The sequence below is a fragment of the Oncorhynchus masou genome, chromosome 13 (genome assembly GCF_036934945.1).
Source record: "Oncorhynchus masou masou isolate Uvic2021 chromosome 13, UVic_Omas_1.1, whole genome shotgun sequence".
Classification (NCBI taxonomy): domain Eukaryota; kingdom Metazoa; phylum Chordata; class Actinopteri; order Salmoniformes; family Salmonidae; genus Oncorhynchus; species Oncorhynchus masou.
Genome location: NC_088224.1, coordinates 52,630,822 through 52,644,575, shown reverse-complemented (window position 1 = coordinate 52,644,575; position 13,754 = coordinate 52,630,822). Strand labels below are relative to the sequence as shown.

Genomic DNA, 13,754 nt, shown 5'->3' with positions numbered 1-13,754 from the left:
TAATGAATCATCGTCTCATTGACTGAAAGTCAGATTCACTCCAAATGTGGTCTTTGGACACAATAGTCCCTATAAAGAGATAGAAAAAAAGGATGCTGATGCATTCAAAGATGGCCACACTATAGTGTGATTTTGGAATAAGTGGGGCAATGTTTGCATTTTGGTCTTCTGTAACCTCTTTTGACATCTATCCAACATAGATCTAGTTTTGTTCCGTGGAATAAAAATTGTGGATCTAAATGTTTTTCCTCACAATCCTGGTCTATCAGACCATCATTTTATTATGTTTGAAATTGCAAAACATAATCTGCTCAGGACCCCCAAAAAAGGATTATCAAAAGCTGCTCTATAAATTATCAAACAACCCAAAGATTGTTAGATGCCCTTCCAGACTCCTTCCACCTACCCAAGGACATTGGAGTACAAAAATCAGTTAACCACCAAACCGAGGATCTAAACCTTGCGTAAAACCCTAGATGCAGTCGCACCTCAAAAAACAAAAAAAAACTGTCACAAGAAACAAACTCGCGGGTATATAGAAAATACATGAGCCCTGAAGCAAGCTTTCAGAAAATTGGAACTGAAATGGCGCTCCAACAAACTGGAAGTCTTCCGACTAGCTTGGAAAGGTCGTACTGTGCAATATCGAAGAACCCTCACTGCTGCTCAATCAGCCAACTTTTCCAACCCGATTGAGAATAAAAACAATCCAACATATATTTTTGATACTGTCGCAAAGCCAACGAAAAAGCAGCATTCCCCAAGTGAGGATGGCCTTCACTTCAGCGGTGATGAATTCATGAATTTCTTCAATGAATAGATCATGATCATTAGAAAGCAAATGATATACTCTTTGAATATGCATATTTCTCCAGAACTCAGTTGTCCTGAGTCTGCAGTGAACTGCTAGCACCTAGGATCAATGGAGACACTCAAGTTTTTATATCCTCTATCTCTCAACATGTTCACGAAAATAGTAATGGCCTCTAAACCTCCCAGCTGCCTACTGGACCCTATTCCAACTAAACTACTGAAAGAGCTACTTCCTGTGCTCAGCCCTCTTATGTTGAACATAATAAATGGCTTCCTATCCTATGTGTACCAAACTCACTAAAAGTGGCAGTAATTAAGCCTTCCTGAAAGATGAAACGCTCCAGTCTGGTTTTAGACCCCATCATAGTACCGAGACAGCACTTGTGAAGGTGATAAATTACCTTCTTCTGGAGTCGTACCAAGGCTCTGCATCTGTCCTCGTGCTCCTAGACCTTAGTGCTGCTTTTGACACCAGCGATCTACACATTCTTTTGGTGAGATTGAAAACCCTAATTGGTCTACACGGACATGTTCTTGCCTGGTTTAGATTTTATCTGTCCGAAAGACATCAGTTTGTCTCTGTGGATGGTTTGTTTCGATGTTCCTCAAGGTTCCGTTTTATGACCACTATAGTTTTCACTATATATTCTATGTCAACTTTCACTGCGATGCAGACGACACACAGCTGTACATGTCGATTAAACATGGTAAAATCCCAAAATCACCTACCCTGGAAGCCTGTGTTTGAGACATAAGGAAGCGGATGGCAACAAATGTTTTACTTTTAAACTCGGACAAAACAGAGATGTCAGTTCAAGGTCCCAAGAACGAGATCTGCTGTTTTATCTGACAATTAATCTTGATGGTTGTACAGTCATCTCAAATAAAACTGTGAAGGACCTTGGCGTTACTCTTGACCCTGATCTCTTTTGATGAACATCAAGAAAATATTTAAAGGTTCTCCACCTTGGCGCAGGACCATGGCATGTTCGAGACATTGAAGACTGCCGAAGAACCTCTTCCATAGCCTTCCCCAGTTGCGCCAGCGGTCGTAGTATTGACGAAATAGGCATCCCTGGAGTTGACGTGACAATTACATAGACTTGCTCCTAGCTATCTCTCCAATTTGGTCCTGCCGTACGTACATACGTACATACGTACATACGTACATACGTACATACATACATACATACATACATACATACATATGCTACAATCACAAGACAAAGGCATCCTTATTGCTCCTAGAAATTCTAAGCAAACAGCTGGAGGCAGGGCTTTCTCCTATAGAGCTCCATTTTTATGTAATAGCCAGCCTATCCATGTGAGAGACACATATCCGACTCGGTCTCGACCTTTAAGTCCTTACTGAAGACTCATCTCTTCAGTAGGTCCTATAATTCAGTGTAGACTGGCCCATGGTTGCGAAGGTGAATGGCAAAGCACCGGAGTGATGAACCGCCCTTGCTGTCTCTGCCTGACTGGCTCCTCTCTCTCCACTGGGATTCTCTGCCTCTGACCCTATTATGGGGGCTGAGTCACTGGCTTAATAGTGCTCTCCCATGCCGTCCCTAGGAGGGGTGCATCACGTTGTGCCAGATTTTCTTTTAGCTATTCTCAACTTGAGTGGGTTGAGACACTGACGTGATCTTCCTGTCCGGTTTTGCCCCCCCCCTCAGGCTTGTGCGGTGGGGGAGATCTTTGTGCGCTATACCCCAGCCTTGTCTCAGGGTAGTAAGTTGGCAGTGGTGTGGGCCCCCCCCCCGTCTCAGTCTCCAGTATCTATGCTACAATAGTCTATGTGCCGGTGGCTTGGGTCAGTCTGTCCTATCTGGTATAGATCTCAGTCTGTCCTGTGTGATCTTAAGTATGCTCCCTCTAATTCTCTTTCAGTTCAAATTTGGTAGACTAGGACAGCAGGTTAGATAAACCTGGCCACCATTATTATATTCCTAATTACAATTCCAATGACAATTCAATTTTGTGTGATTAGGAAACATCTAACGATTTCAGAAATGTATAGTGTTTTGGACATATACAGTGCCTTTCGAAAGTATTCACACCCTTTGACTGTGTTGTTACAGCCTGAATATAAAAAATATGACATTTAAATGTTGTGTCACTGATCTACACACAATAGCCCATAATGCCCAAGCGGAATTTGTACTTGTGCTTTGATAAATTGTCCGATAAATTGCATGGATGAACTCTGTTACAGAATTTGTAGTTCTAAAAGTAGCCAGACCCTTTGCTATGAGACTCTAAATTGAGCTTGGGTGCATCCTGTTTCCGTTGATAATCCTGGAGATGTTTCTACAACTTGATTGGAGTCCACCTGTGGTAAAATTAAATTGGACATGATTTGGGAAGGCACACACCTGTCTATATAAGGTCCCACAGTTGACAGTGCATGTTATAGAGGCACAGATCTGGGGAAGGGTACCAAAGCATTTCTGCAGCATTGCAGGTTCCCAAGAACACAGTGGCCTGCATCATTCTTAAATGGAAGAAGTTTTGAACCACCAAAACGGGGTGCCGCCCGGCCAAACTGAGCAATCAGGGGAGAAGGGCCTTGGTCAGGGAGGTGACCAAGAACCCGATGGTCACTCTGACAGAGCTCTAGAGTTCCTCTGTGGAGGTGGGAGAACCTTCCAGAAGGACAACCATTTCTGCAGCACTCCACCAATCAGGCCTTTATGGTAGAGTGGCCGGACGGAAGTCACTTCTCAGTAAAAGTTACATGACAGCCCGCTTGGAGTTTGCCAAAAGGCACCGAAAGGCTCTCAGACCATGAGAAACAAGATTCTCTGTTCTGATGAAACCAAGATTGAACTCTTTGACCCGAATGCCAAGTGTCACGTCTTGAGGAAACCTGGCTCCATCCCTACTGTGAAACATGGTGGTGGCAGCATCATGCTGTGGGGATGTTTATCAGCAGCAGGGACTGGGAGACTATTCAGGATTGAGGGAAAGATGAATGGAGCAAAGTATTGAGAGATCCTTGTGAAAGCGCTCTGGACCTCAGACTGGGGTGAAGGTTCACCTTCCAACAGGACAACAAGCCTAATCACACAGCCAAGAGAATGCAGGAGTGGCTTCCGGACAAGTCTCGGAATATCCTTGAGTGGCCCAGCCAGAGCCCGGACTTGAACCCGATCGAACATCTCTGGAGAGACCTGAAAATAGCTGTGCAGCAACGATCCCAATCCAACCTGCCAGAGCTTGAAAGAATCTGCACAGAAGATATGGGAGAACTTTCCAGAAGGACAACCATCTCTGCAGCACTCCACCAATGAGGCCTTTATGGTAGAGTGGCCAGACGGAAGACACTCCTCAGTAAAAGGCACATGACAGCCCGCTTGGAGTTTGCCAAAATATATATATATTTGAAATTGATTTTTCACCTAAAAGTGTGGGGCTCAAAACAGGTGTTGCCCTGCCCTGAAGGACTGATCGCCACTGTCATCGAGTTCATCTGACTCTGTAAGTAAAAAAAAGAAGGGCTTAATGGCAAAGGCGCATAAAGACAGTGCAATTTGAAAAAGTAGATTGTGCTGATTTATTGTTTCAAGGCTGACCTGAACTCACAGGCACAATCAATGCTAAAGACATTCAAAGAGAAATGTTTTAAATTAAATCTCCAAAACTTCTTTAAACGAATTGAGCACAAAGGGAAAATAGCATTGATGAAATGGGCCATCCAGACATTGTTGTCTGATTCATGGTAGAAATTCAATGAAACTACAGTGGCTGAGGCCAGACAGGGCAGGAATTGAGTCCATAATGATGATTTACACGGTAGCACAGAGCCATTTGATTATGAAACAATGCTCCAGAAAGAATGAAATCTCATTACTTTATAGGTTATAATAATGAAATGGAAACGTTATCCCAAATATGTTTTACTTGATTGTAGAATTAAGGGGAGGGCATCAAGTTCTATCAAAAGTGCAGACAAGAGGCCAGATCAAAGTTTAGACTAACTGTCCCACCAGTCCACTTACTGCAACATGCTGGGAAAAGCATCATATTTCTCACTGCATGAGTTAGACACGTAGATGCAACATTGTAGTGTCTGTAAGAACATGGACATCTCCATTTTGCAGTAGTGTAAAGTACTTAATTAAAAATACTTTAAAGTACTACTTAAGTTGTTTTTAAGTTTTATTTTACTTAAGTCATTTTCTTTTAAGGTATCTTACTTTTACTCAAGTATGAAAATTGGGTACTTTTTTCACCACTGCCATTTAGACGTAGTCAATGTTCTTCTACTTGTATGAGATCGTAAACAAACTGAAAGGGTGAACACTGCCACCTGGAGTGTGTGTTTGAACAGGTGTAAAGCTAAGACTGGAGATGTAATGCCACCTGCAGTTATGGAACATTTAATTGCATATAATTCATTGGTTGATCCATAGAGATGGAAAAAGGCCTCATTACATCTGTGCCAGTATGGTGTCTGTGACAGCATGGGCAGTGCTGCAGGGTAGCCTAGTGGTTAGAGCATTGGACTAGTAATCGGAAGGCTGCAAGTTCAAACCCTTGAGCTGACAAGGTACAAATCTGTCGTTCTGCCCCTGAACAGGCAGTTAACCCACTGTTCCTAGGCCGTCATTGAAAATAAGAATTTGTTCTTAACTGACTTGCCTGGTTAAATAAAGGTAAAATTAAAAAAATTAAATTGAGGCCATCTCCATTTTGAAGTAGTCCATTGTCTTCACGATTGACTGATTCTTCCTGATGACCCAGTTGGACATGTCACCGGGAGGGATCAGACAATGAAGTTGGAAGTCTCATCCAGTTGACTACATACAAAAATGGTGGAAGCACTCAATGGCGCTGCCCATGTAAATACAGCCATAAGAGGCCTTGATCATTCTCTATGGGCTGATCCCTCCTGATGACCTGGATGGAATCATGTGATCCTTCCTTAAACCATAGGAAGTCCCACCCAATTGACTACTTCAAAATGGTGAAAGTCCTCAATGGCACTGCCCTTGCTGAAACTGGCTTTTGGGCACTAGAGTCCTCTATCATTCAATGTGGTTAGACACTAGACTCCTGACACGCCATGGAAAACACTGATGAACACTGCCTTCATCGTTGTGGTTTTGATGCGGAAACACTGATTCAGTATAAGATGTACATGAAGTTACAGTAGGCTGTTTGATACATTTTAACTAGGCAAGTCAGCTAAGAACAAATTCTTATTTACAACGACGGCCTACCCCAGCCAAACTAACAACGCTGGGCCAATTGTGCGCCGCCATATAGGGACCTCCAATCACACCCGGTTGTGATACAGCCTGGAATTGAACCAGGGTCTGTAGTGACGCCTCAGGCACTGAGATGCAGTGCCTTCGACCCCTGCGCCACTCTGGAGCCCATCCCTATAGACATAATGATAAATCTGGTCTAGAGATACGAGATGTACAAAAACCCATATCTGGGGCCATATGTAACAAACGTCTCGGAATAGGAGTGCTGAACTAGGATCAGGTGTTGTATCCACAAAGCATATCAGAGTAGGAGTGCTGATATAGGATCTGTCCATATAATCATAGTCATCATGATCTAAAAGTTGTGGATAGGGGCCCAGGTCCCACTTCTCCATGTAATATTAAATTGTGCTCTAGAAGAGATAAATCAGTAGACGGGTTGGCTGCCATTACAAAACAATGCGCTCATCGATGGGGCCGGAAGACATGCTGCGTTCTGATTTTGAACGTTCAGCTTGCAACAATAATGAGACGCTGCAATGAGGGGAATCGTAGACTGCTGGTTTTATCTTGTTTGGAGGTGTCGAGACTGATTTCATGTCAATGCTAATATGGGAAAGAGTTGCTAGGTAACCCACAACTGTAACAATGTATTTGAGAGACAAGTGCTCATTGTGCAAATGTATTTGTTTCCAGTAAACATTGAGACAAAATACAGATTGTCAAAAATCTAAGCCAACCTAGCCTGTTTTGTCTCCGAGTCACACACACACACACACACGTGTCGGTTTTGTTGCTAAACAACCAGCCCATCTGTATAGCCCCCGGGTGTCTCCCCGGACATAAAAGCAGAAACGTACACACAGCATTAGTCATTATAAAAAGCACACATTTTAATCAAACATAAAAGCTCCAGGTACAATGTCTGGATGAAACAGACCCTGGGTGCAATGCTTTTTAACAGATAAACAAAAATGAAAATATACTTACATACAAACACCAGATTTTGTCCTCATGGAATGGGTGCAGAAACTGACATACTTGAAAACGCATCTTAACCTGGCTATGCAAATGTCAGCTAACTAACCTCTATGTCGGCACCGAATCACTAAACCAACATAGTCCTGACACTTCATCGTTTTTGAGCCTGGCGTCAGCATTCCAATCATCACAATCCTGCCCTCATGCCGTCTTCTCTAAAACCGCTGGCAACCTACCATCAGATACAAAGAAAGTCATCTCCAGTTATTCTAAATTAGTACGGGAGCACAGGAAGGGCAGTAACAAGACAATTACAAGAAAAAAATAAGTCTATGCTGAACTTCAAAACTAAGAAGGTAAAAAGACTTGCTCTCTTATAGGCGTCGGTGATGAAGGGGATCGTCCAATCACCACTCCTTACCTTCTGGTGGAGGCTGAAACAATTCTTATGTCATAATCTGTAAGCAGAGCAAGGAGCAGCAACAAATGTGTAAGGGAGCCTGGGAGGGGAGCTTGGGGAGGGGGGACGACTTGTCCTTCACTAAGAAATCACAGTGCGATACAGGTTAGTAGTCGGCTCTATGCTGGTATAGTTTAATGGGGAAGAGGGGTCTCTGTGTGTGTGGGGGTGTGTGTGTGATTGTAAACCACTCAAGAGCACTCTGGTGTGTTATTTCTTGGCGAAAGAGATCTTCATGGCGTTGGTCTGGGTGATCTTGAAGCCCTGTAGTGCCTCCCTGGCCGCTCCAGCCTGCACGTCATTATCAAACTCCACAAAGGCGATGTCGTGGCGACCAGGCACCAGACGCACCTCTTTGAACCCAGGGAACCTAAAGTGGGAAAACAGTCATCAGGACAGAGCATCGGCGCAGACTTGTTAAAGACATCAAGGGTCTATACTTGTCAACATGTTCAATCTCACCATACACAAACACTAGTTAACATAACCACTATATTGGAAACTGAAAAGATATGTTCCAATACTACAGAACATGGAGGAATAAACATGACATTTTTCACACTGCACCAAGGAGTATAGGAGAAGGGGGTGAATAAAATGAAGAGGTACTAACTGGTTGAAGAGCATAGACAGCATGAGCTCGTTGGTCTCCTCTGGGAGGTTGGTGAGGAAAAGGATGTGGTTGGGAGGGTTTTCTGCAACCTGGAGGTAAGGAAGATCACATTTATATATATATAATATAATATAAATATATATTTTTTTCAAAGTTACAGAGCGAGATTATACAGTCAGACGAATGACAAGCAAACTCAAAATTACAATGTTCCACCTAACAGACTTGCTGCGTAGTTATTGGCTCAGCGTCGTCTGGGTTAGGGTTCGGCTGCGGTTGGCCATCATTGTAAATAACAATTTGTTCTTAACTTACTTGCCTAGTTAAATAAAAGGTGCAACAACAAAAAATATCACAAGATATAAACGAACACTGATAAACACACGTGATCCATACCTGGGCGTGGGGCATTTGCCCGGGCATCATCCCACCCGGAGGCATGGCACCAGGGAGCATCCCCCCAGGGCCCATCCCTGGAGGTGGCATCATGCCTGGCGGGGGCATGTAGGGGGGCTGCCCTGGCATTGGCATCATACGAGGAGCTCCGCTCATGGGTGGCATTCCCTTCAGAAGACCAAGAATGTTCAATGAAAAATCAGCTGCATTATCATTTAGCGATACACGTAGAATAACACACAATCCGCCATTTTAGATAGACATGTCTTAAAAGGAAACATGTTAAGCACAATGCCTAACAGTGGCATTGTGGATACAAACGTGGTTGTGTGTCTTCAGGCTCTCAGTACAACACTTACGGGCATTGGTGTTGGAACTCCAGGGCCCATGGGTACTACAGGGGTCCCTGGCACACCCTTTTTGGCCCCTGCAGCCTCTGGGCCCTTGACCTTGGCCCTCTTCTCCTTCTTACGGTCACGCTCCACATAGGTGCCCTTCATTTTAGCGATGATGTCAGAGTCCCCCTTGGCGTACCCAATACGCTGCCATGAGAAAGAGGTACAGTTGACGACGACAGGACTATTTACAGGATTGCATATTAGAGAATCATCATTATCTGTCAGGCAAAAGCTAGCCGATGTGTACCAAGTTGTTAAATTGGCAGTAGCTCACCATAGGTTTGTCATAGAATGGGAACCCCTGCATGGAACGCAGGGCATTGGAGGCACTGTTGACCTCCTTGAAGATGACAAAAGCCTGACCCCTCATCTTCAGGGAGCGGGCAACCAAAATGTCCAGGATTTGACCAAACTGAGAGAAGATTGCGTACAACGACTTCTTCAGTTCTGGGGGACAAATGGTACAAACAAGACATGTTTAGGCAAGGAGCCATTGGCATGGTTGTTGAGTAAACACAAACACGAGAGCGAAAGGGGGAAGCCAGCTTTAAGCTCTCACCATCTTTTTTAATCTTCTCGTTCAGGTTGTTGATGTATATGGTGTGGTTGAGGCGCATATCCGGAGCAGCCATCTTCTGTGAAATTAAACAGGTCAGTGTTAGCGCACTATTGCCTCGTCTGCAAGTAGCTAGATGAAGAATAAGTTGGTAGCGAACTAGCAAATGATAAAATATGTGAAATAGACAAAAGAAAATAACCATTAAGAAGTTGTATTTACCTTTCAGTACTGTGATGCACAATGTAATCAGTCTCGAAAGAGATGAATGAAACTAGCGACACGGGTTTTTGTGCTGGAGCTTGCTAGCTAACGTAACAGACACCCTTGATAGCTAACAACGCCAACTATTTTTAATTGGCTGGTGTAATTTCCGGATCCTGTCCAGAACAGCTTTTCATTTGATTGTTTTAGCCACCCTCTTAACATCATTGGATATGCAGTGCTACATTTCAGACGCACCCGCCCCTTTTAACATTGCCGCTCATTCGCGAGAGTCAGCCTGAGCAAGATGCTGCGCAGATGATCAAATGGATTGGCTTTTACGGCTCTAAAGAAATAGGCTTCAACATACCCTTATGATATTATCATCGCGCAATCTATTGAGTTTGAGAGCCCATCAATATGTTTCAAACAGCTATTATTTGGTTCAAAAGATGAACTGCTTTTCAATTATTTTGTTATTGATTGATAGCTAGCAAAGTAGGTATTCTGTTCTGTAACATTGCTGAAGCAAGTGCCACATTGTAGCCGCAGCTGCCACTTTAAATGATCGCCGAGTTTGTTACCAAATATGGCTTTATTCCGCAAGCAAGCTACCTGCTAGTCCTAACGTGTAAAAACTTCAAAATAGCTCCCAGGTCTGCGCTTGAAGTCGTCTCGTTACAACTAAAGCAGCCACGCTATAAGAGTGTTAATCAAACTGCATGTCATATGAACGTATTTCAGAAACATATTTCGCAACGTATGTCATGGTGTAACATATCTAGCTCGACGTTGCATCAGATGGAGAAGCTCTGGCAGTAAGTTAAGCAATAAGGAGATCAATTTAAATGTTTTATGTATCACTAAATCATTAATGCAACTTTAATCCATCAGTGGGCCATATGTGTCATTTCAATAGCTTCCTGTCATGTAGTTAAATAAAGGTTAACAAAATAATTATATATATTCCCTTCTCTCAGTCTCTTATCACACAGAATTGCACAGCAGTGACAGAGGGTAGTTCAATGGAACATCCACCTCCTCCACCACCACCAGGACCACCCCCACCGACAGCTGCCTCGGGGCCAAGCAAGAAGAAGCTGTACCAGGCCATAGCGGCAGGAAAGACCCCTGTCGAGGGGGATCATGCAGAGGCCCGGTTGCTGCTCAGTCAGAGGGAGGGCAGGTGAGGCGAACTGCCTACAGAGAAACAGAAGTTATCAGACAAGCGTAGCAGCTAAAGCCTATTTAGGATCTCCAACATGGAGGTTGGAAAATCACTGAAAGAACTCTGCAGGTAGCGTAGCTGTTTATTTATTTATTTAACCTTTATTTTACTAGGCAAGTCAGTTAAGAACAAATTCTTATTTTCAATGACGGCCTAGGAACAGTGGGTTAACTGCCTGTTCAGGGGCAGAACGACAGATTTGTACCTTGTCAGCTCGGGGATTCAAACTTGCAACCTTTCGGTTACTAGTCCAACGCTCTAACCACTAGGCTACCCTGCCGCCCCAATATGTTAACTGTAACCGAAAGGTTGCTGGTTCGAATTCCAAAGTCGACTAAGTGAAAAATCTGAGCAAGGCGCTTAACCTGTAATTGCTCCTGTAAGTCACTCTGGATAAGAGCGTCTGCTAAATTACTCAATGTAAAATGTCTATACAGTTTTTTTTAAATTTTTTATATGGCTTACAGGTTATGGAATGGGGTCATCAGTCACACATTGGGTAACACTCTCCGCCTTTATTATTAGTGTACTGGGGTGGGGGTGTTCTGCGGGGTGTTCTGCACCTGGGCATTCAGTTTCGAACAGTTTCTGTCCATGAAAGCAGCACTGTAGTGACCCTGTGGGAGTTTCAACTACAAATAGAACACAAATGCAAGAAAATAGATGACGCTCTGAGATATCCCACCAAGACCAAGCTACTGTACATACTACTGGGATATACTCACTATTCAATAACTCATTTGTTACCAGGTGGCAGTAGGACAGTCTGTTTTGCGGTGTGGCTGACTGTTTACTGGTTGATGTAGTTTCAGGAAGGACCTGCAGTGGATGCTGTTTAACAAGTATGTGCCTTCCCTCATCCAAGACGGCCCACAGTAAGTCACGTATAAAGCTTTATTTAGGCTATTCAAAATGGAGCCGTCCTCTGTTGAAGTAACCACTGATCTAATACATGTGCATTCCTCTTTCTTCCCAAAGCTGAGGTACATACCCCTGCCTGATTGTGTGTGTGTTTTTACCTGTAGATGTGGTCTGGTGGCTCTATGGATGGCTGGTCACCTACTACAGCCCCCTCTGAGTGTATCCATGGAGGCCGTGGTCCAGACAGCGATGGACAGGGGCTACACAGCACAGGGGGAGATGTTCTCCGGTAATGCTTTAGTCTTCTACGCTGCGTACTCTCAACGACACCAGCAGAGCTATACTTTATTAGTGAGACTAATGTGTATGTGTGTGTGTGTCTGATTCAGCTCGTGACATGGCCATGCTTGCAGAGGAGGTGTGTGGGTGCAGGGCTGAGCTCCTGTCAGGAGGGATGAGTGGAGACAACGCTACAGCCGTCCTGAAACACCTGGCTGACGGACAACCCGTCCTCATCCCGGATCCTTTATGCTCTCTCACATTCAGGCTGTTTGGAAGGACCCATCTGCTCTAGTCAGTCTGTCTCAGGTAGTGGTTGTTAGGTACTGATAGATGGTGTTCTTAAGGTATTAGGTTGTTATCGTGTATTTGACAATTTTACAATGACATTTTGAAGTAAATACCATGTTAATAGCTGACTTATCTGCAATATTTATTATACAGCATATGAGTAATGATGATGTGATGTGTACTGTATGTGTATTTGAGGTCTTTGACTGCATAAACACAGATATGACGAGGATTTCAACCATGAGCCATGCCAACGCACCGGACACAGGGCACACTGGGCAGTGGCCTCAGGTTAGACCGGAGCTCCGTGACTGCAACACACACACGCAATTCCCATGTCTTGACATTTGACCCTTCCTATAACCTCTCTATCTCTCCCAGGTGTCTTGTTGGGTCTGGACCAGGACAGCGTGAGCAGAGAGCACACCCAACCGGACCCCACCCTGCCCTGGCTACTCCTGCCCCAGGACAGCCCCTCATGCCCCTGTCCCACTGTGGGGGCAAGAGAAGCATACATCCTGGCCAAGCAGGGCAAGAGCCTGCGCTATCAGCTGTGGGGCCTGGACAAGGTGGCCCAAAGCAATGCTCAGCTGAGGGAGATAGATCCCCATAGGGCTGGGGACAGTACCCAGTACGTGGTACCCAAGGGAGGAGTGGAAGTTGGGCTGGCAGGCCAGGTCGTGTTGGTCCACACTGGGAGACAGACCAAGTGATCATGGGCCTTCTCTCCTGGTGCACTGCTATGGTACAAATTGAGACTCATTGGCCTGGACACAGGAAAGCACGACAGTCTATAATACTGTAAGTAGATGACATGTTGAAAGGGTCTCAGGATGCTTTCCTAGGTTGGCATTCATTTCTTCTATAGGACACCGGAGGATGATCATAAGGCAGTTCTTATCTGTCTACTACTTCTCAGTATGAAACGTTAGAATGTAAAGTGGACTTTTGCCAAATCTGTGGCTCCTCTTATGGAGCCTGTTTTCCAGTACCTGAACAGATCCTGTGCCTTACTGAAATGTTTCATTCACTTCACATGGTCGAACGGGGCTGTAATATTGCATACGATGAGAACCCCGTACCTGTCTGTATTTATACTGATTATCAAGCAACACAAGTGCACACAGAATAAACATATGTACTATTTACTATTGTCAATAGTTCATAACGTTGAAATGTGACCATGTCTATACGAGCGTTTCTGGGTATGTGTAAGAGTTAGACATGGTTTTTCCACAATGTAACGCTCACAGGAATCATAATATACTGTCCCCTCCATATGTATTTGGACAGTGAAGCCAACATTTTTTAAATTATACTCCACCATTTTGGATTGGAGATCAAATGTATCATGAGGTGACAGTACAGAATGTCACCTTTTAATTGAGAGTTTTCATACATATCTATTTTACGGTTTAGAAATGAAAGCGCTTTGTAAACCCCCCCCCCCCAATA

The 13,754-nt window shown here is 44.1% G+C and overlaps 2 protein-coding genes across 2 annotated transcripts; one reads left to right on the top strand and one right to left on the bottom strand.

Annotated features, from left to right (window-relative positions):
- Nucleotides 1-6,900: 6,900 nt before the first annotated feature.
- snrpa (small nuclear ribonucleoprotein polypeptide A) lies at nucleotides 6,901-9,781 on the bottom strand. Its single transcript, XM_064984242.1, has 7 exons — nucleotides 9,659-9,781; nucleotides 9,440-9,515; nucleotides 9,155-9,327; nucleotides 8,842-9,024; nucleotides 8,483-8,650; nucleotides 8,087-8,175; nucleotides 6,901-7,843 (listed from the first exon to the last, which is right to left on the bottom strand). The coding sequence occupies exons 2-7, from the start codon at nucleotides 9,510-9,512 to the stop codon at nucleotides 7,684-7,686; spliced, it is 846 nt and encodes a 281-aa protein (XP_064840314.1). The 5' UTR covers nucleotides 9,513-9,515; nucleotides 9,659-9,781; the 3' UTR covers nucleotides 6,901-7,683.
- A 157-nt stretch (nucleotides 9,782-9,938) lies between these two features.
- On the top strand, nucleotides 9,939-13,445 carry actmap (actin maturation protease). Its single transcript, XM_064984241.1, has 7 exons — nucleotides 9,939-10,458; nucleotides 10,621-10,826; nucleotides 11,675-11,743; nucleotides 11,894-12,018; nucleotides 12,119-12,248; nucleotides 12,520-12,590; nucleotides 12,681-13,445. Exons 2-7 carry the CDS (start codon nucleotides 10,666-10,668, stop codon nucleotides 13,010-13,012), a joined length of 888 nt encoding a protein of 295 aa, XP_064840313.1. The 5' UTR covers nucleotides 9,939-10,458; nucleotides 10,621-10,665; the 3' UTR covers nucleotides 13,013-13,445.
- The last annotated feature ends 309 nt before the right edge of the window (nucleotides 13,446-13,754 follow it).